The sequence below is a fragment of the Morus notabilis genome, unplaced genomic scaffold, assembly GCF_000414095.1.
Source record: "Morus notabilis unplaced genomic scaffold, ASM41409v2 Scaffold451, whole genome shotgun sequence".
NCBI lineage: Eukaryota > Viridiplantae > Streptophyta > Magnoliopsida > Rosales > Moraceae > Morus > Morus notabilis.
The window spans coordinates 485290-489219 of record NW_010361080.1 but is presented as its reverse complement, the minus strand read 5'-3'; the positions used below and the strand labels follow the sequence as shown (position 1 = coordinate 489219).

The window sequence follows — 3930 nt, the reverse complement described above, 5'->3', positions numbered from 1 at the left end:
AATAAGATATTTAACTATAATAAAGGGTACCAAAATGACTTTAGTATTAAAACTGGTCTTTAGCGCGCGCAGATTCATTTATAGTAATGGTTACACAAATTGTTTTTCTAAAAATAAGAGAAGAAAGGAGAAAAAAAAGGCATAAAAGAAATGGAGACAAAAGTGGGAAAAGAATGAAGCAAAAGTATTGTGTTTTAAATTAATTCTATTTTTTGTTGTGTTTTTTATTTAATTCAGTGTGATTTTATTTTATTTTAGGATATGTTTGTTTAAATTTTTTATTCGAATTATTTATACTACTTTTATCAAAATAGTATAAAAAATTTAGCGCAAAACGGTGTTAAAATAGACAAAATCGGACCCCAAATCAACACATTTTTTTTCTTTTTTCTTTGTTTTTTAGTTTTTGTTTAGTTTCAGTCTTAAACATGATCTATGGATGCGTGATTAATTAAAAATAATGGTTATAAAAATTATTTTAAATAAAGAGAAAGAAGTAACAAAAAAAATATAAAAGAGATGAAAACAATAATGGAAAAAAAGGAAAATTTTTTAACTTATTTCGTTGCGTTTAAAGTTAATTCTTCTGTTTTGTTAAATTTATTTTTTTTTAATTTAGTGTGATTTTATTTAATTTTATCATATTTTTGTTTAATTTTATTTATAATTTATAGTATTTATATTTAAATAGTACCTAAAATTTAACATAAAATAATATTAAAATGGATAAAATCAGATCATAAATTATTTTAAGACTAATAAATAGATATAATAATAAATAAACGAGAAATTTTTTTCAAGACACCGAATCAAAAATACCAATGGCACAGATCGATGTGTGAACTACACACGCAAAAGGCGCATACGCATCAGCATCACAGCAGGAAGGCCCCAGCACTTTTTCTCTCCAGCCAATCATAAGGCAACATGTAGCAGTTTGTGTCAGCCATTAAAGGGCTATGCGAGATTCTTTGATGTGTGCCTGTTGAGCTCGGTTTTTCCCTCTAGCAGCAAAAAAATAAAAAATAAAAACGCGAAACGAAACGCTTCATTCAGCACCGCAAGAACACCCATTCTCTCTCATAGTATAGAATATATTAACGCGTAAAATAATAGTTACACAAATTGTTTATTAAAAAAGAAAAGAGAAAGAAGGAAAAGTAATGACATAAATAAAAGAAATGAAGACAAAAGTGGAAAAAGCTTTGAAATAAAAGACATGAACAAAATAAAGACGGAAAAAAAAAAACTCATTTTTGTTGTGTTTTAAATTAACTCTATTTTTTTATTTAATTGGTGTGATTTTATTTTATTTTAATGTATCTTTGATTAATTTTATTTTTATTTAAATTATTTATAGTAAAAAAAGACACAAAATAAAAGCAAACAAAAACGAAAAAAAGATCCGAAGTAAAGATAGAAAAAAAAAAGATTTTAACTTATTTCGTTGTGTTTTAGATTTGTTCTATTTTGATATCTTTAATTTTTTTATTTAACTTAATATGATGTTATTTTATTTCAGTGTATTTTTATTTAATTTTATTTTTTTAGGAAGTATTTTTATCTAAGTAGTATGTGTTAAAATAGACAAATCGGTCTACCAATGAATTCAAAACAAATAAATACAATTATATACATAATAATAATAAAAATAAAATCAGAACTAATTTAAGACCGATGATCAAATGCATGAACGGCCGCGATTCGCGCGTTTGGAGCACGGTTTTACAATTGCGCGTGCAACTATAACCTCGTCAAGTGTCGCAGCTGTCCAGCGTCAGTGGGACCCGCCACTATCTCCCACCAGGCAACCAAAGTGCACCACGTGGAATAGGATGTCGGCCCACTACGTAGTCTTGCAGGATCCTTTGTCTCGTGCTTATGTGAGCGCGGTTTTTTGCTAACGAATAATGTCGTGACAAGTAGCCGTTCGTATGATTAGTGGGCCGTAGATTGCCACGTTTATCTCATTACAGAGTACGCCGAATCGTATCTTGAAACGTGGCTGTTACAGTAAATTCTACCGCACTAAATCCCCTTCTCTAACAGCCCAAAAAGAAAGAGGCCAACGAAACGTTTCGTTGGCTATACCCAAAAACTCATTCTTCTTTATCTTTGTCTACCTATATATCTCAGGATATTGTCACCTTTTTGGACAGTTTCATAGAGAACCCAAGAGTGCGTGGCTGGATTACATAACATACATACATTTATATTCTTTATGTAAAGAAGACGTGGGCTTAGTTTGGTAATGCTGTAGATTTTAAAAAAAGTGCTTTTAATTGTACTGAAAAAAAAAGTAGCTGTTTTAAAAAGTGGCTAAGTGTTTGGTAAATTGTAATTATAGTAGCTGTGCTGGTTCTAAAATCAGTAAATAGCGTTTGGTAAATTTTGAGGTGGAATTACTGTGGGTATGTAAAATGACCAAAATAGACATGATATGTAATTTTTATATATATAATTGTTTTTGATATTTAAAAATAGTTGTTTAACTTTAAAAAAAAAACATAATGTTATGATTTTAAATTTTTTAACAATAAATTTATGATAATTAATTCTCTTTTTTTTATTTCTTTATTCACAATAAAATTACAACTAAAAATAACATAATGATAAATTGTCAATTTTATTAACGCAACCAAATATCATAATTATCAATTTTGGTGGGGTTCTTTTTAAAAATCTGCAAGAAACTTCTGCAAGCACTTTTTTTAAAATCCACAGCATTACTAAACTAAGTCATTATATAAGTTCTTTTCATCTTTTTGATGGAAAATTGACGTTTTACTTCTCAAGACTAGGAAGTAAGAAAATAAAGAAAATACAAGCTTCTTATCATTTAAAAAAAAAAAAATTGCAAAATGTCTCCAAACAAGTTTGTCCTAGTCCCTTTATGAATGACAAGATGACAGTTGAATAAAGAAATACATAGGAAAGAAAAATAGTTACATCCCTGCATCATCACTCAAACTGTCAAACTGCAAATATTTTTAACGCTAACAATCTTGATGATTCCCTTTGCTCACCTATTTGCACATATCCTTTCTCCTTTTTCTACTTCTCGTTCTAATATTTTTTGTTTAATGTCCGAGTCTTTATTCACTTGCTGAACTTGTCTGGCAATGGGGTTTTCTCTAAAACCTTTGATCAGGTTGGCCATAATATAATTTGTTGAATGACAAAAATGAATACATATCACCAAAAGAAATTATATGGTTCTCAAGGATTTAAATAAGATTCCCAGCCATCTTTTTCTAGCTTATCTGCCTTTAACAAGACATCGCTCCTCGTGTCTTCTTGGTATTGACTCATTCTGCACAAAGTTTATCGCCGCATCAATAACATAAGCAATCAATATAATGACTTTTCATTGCTCTAAAAAAAATATGTTTTGTTTAACCAAATGGAGAATCTAACCTTGCTACTAGATGGCTGTCACCGACACCCAACATCCTTACAGCCAGCAAACCTGCGTTTGTGGCATTGTTTACAGCAACTGTTGCACCTGGGACGCCCCTTGGCATCTGCAGAATTAATGCAAGACATTTAAGCTATTTTGCTGGAAACACCAGAGACATTGAAAAGCGTCACATTGATACAGAGACTACAAAATCAGACACTACTGTCATGTAGTCATGATTTGGCAAAATATGGCACACAAATATCCATTTCACGGACAAGAAAAGATAGAGAAGAGGGATAATAAAACATTCTAGTAAATGGGAATGTGCTGCTTCTAGGCAATAAGATGCAGGCAACTGGATTTGTGCAATGTTACCTGCACAATTGATAGGAGTGAATCGATTCCGTCCAATGTAGAAGCACGTACAGGAACACCAATTACTGGCAAAGGAGTAAGCGCAGCTACCATACCTAAAATTCACATCCAGAACTGGAATAATGTTAAAATGAAAAAAACAAAAACAAAAA

The 3930-nt window shown here is 30.4% G+C and overlaps 1 protein-coding gene across 1 annotated transcript; it reads right to left on the bottom strand.

The window, feature by feature from the left end:
- Positions 1–3149: 3149 nt before the first annotated feature.
- On the bottom strand, positions 3150–3871 carry LOC112091658 (phosphoribosylaminoimidazole carboxylase, chloroplastic-like). The gene is made up of 3 exons (XM_024165844.1): positions 3779–3871; positions 3418–3524; positions 3150–3313 (listed from the first exon to the last, which is right to left on the bottom strand). Exons 1-3 carry the CDS (start codon positions 3869–3871, stop codon positions 3220–3222), a joined length of 294 nt encoding a protein of 97 aa, XP_024021612.1. The 3' UTR covers positions 3150–3219.
- Between the last annotated feature and the right edge of the window lie 59 nt (positions 3872–3930).

Excerpts from the sequence above, each read along its gene's own strand:
- LOC112091658 (XM_024165844.1), bottom strand. The coding sequence starts at position 3,871 with ATGGTAGCTGCGCTTACTCCTTTGCCAGTAATTGGTGTTCCTGTACGT. Across the intron at positions 3,525-3,778 it reads CACTCCTATCAATTGTGCAG|ATGCCAAGGGGCGTCCCAGG; the intron begins GTAACATTGCAC and ends TTAATTCTGCAG. Across the intron at positions 3,314-3,417 it reads GACAGCCATCTAGTAGCAAG|AATGAGTCAATACCAAGAAG; the intron begins GTTAGATTCTCC and ends AACTTTGTGCAG.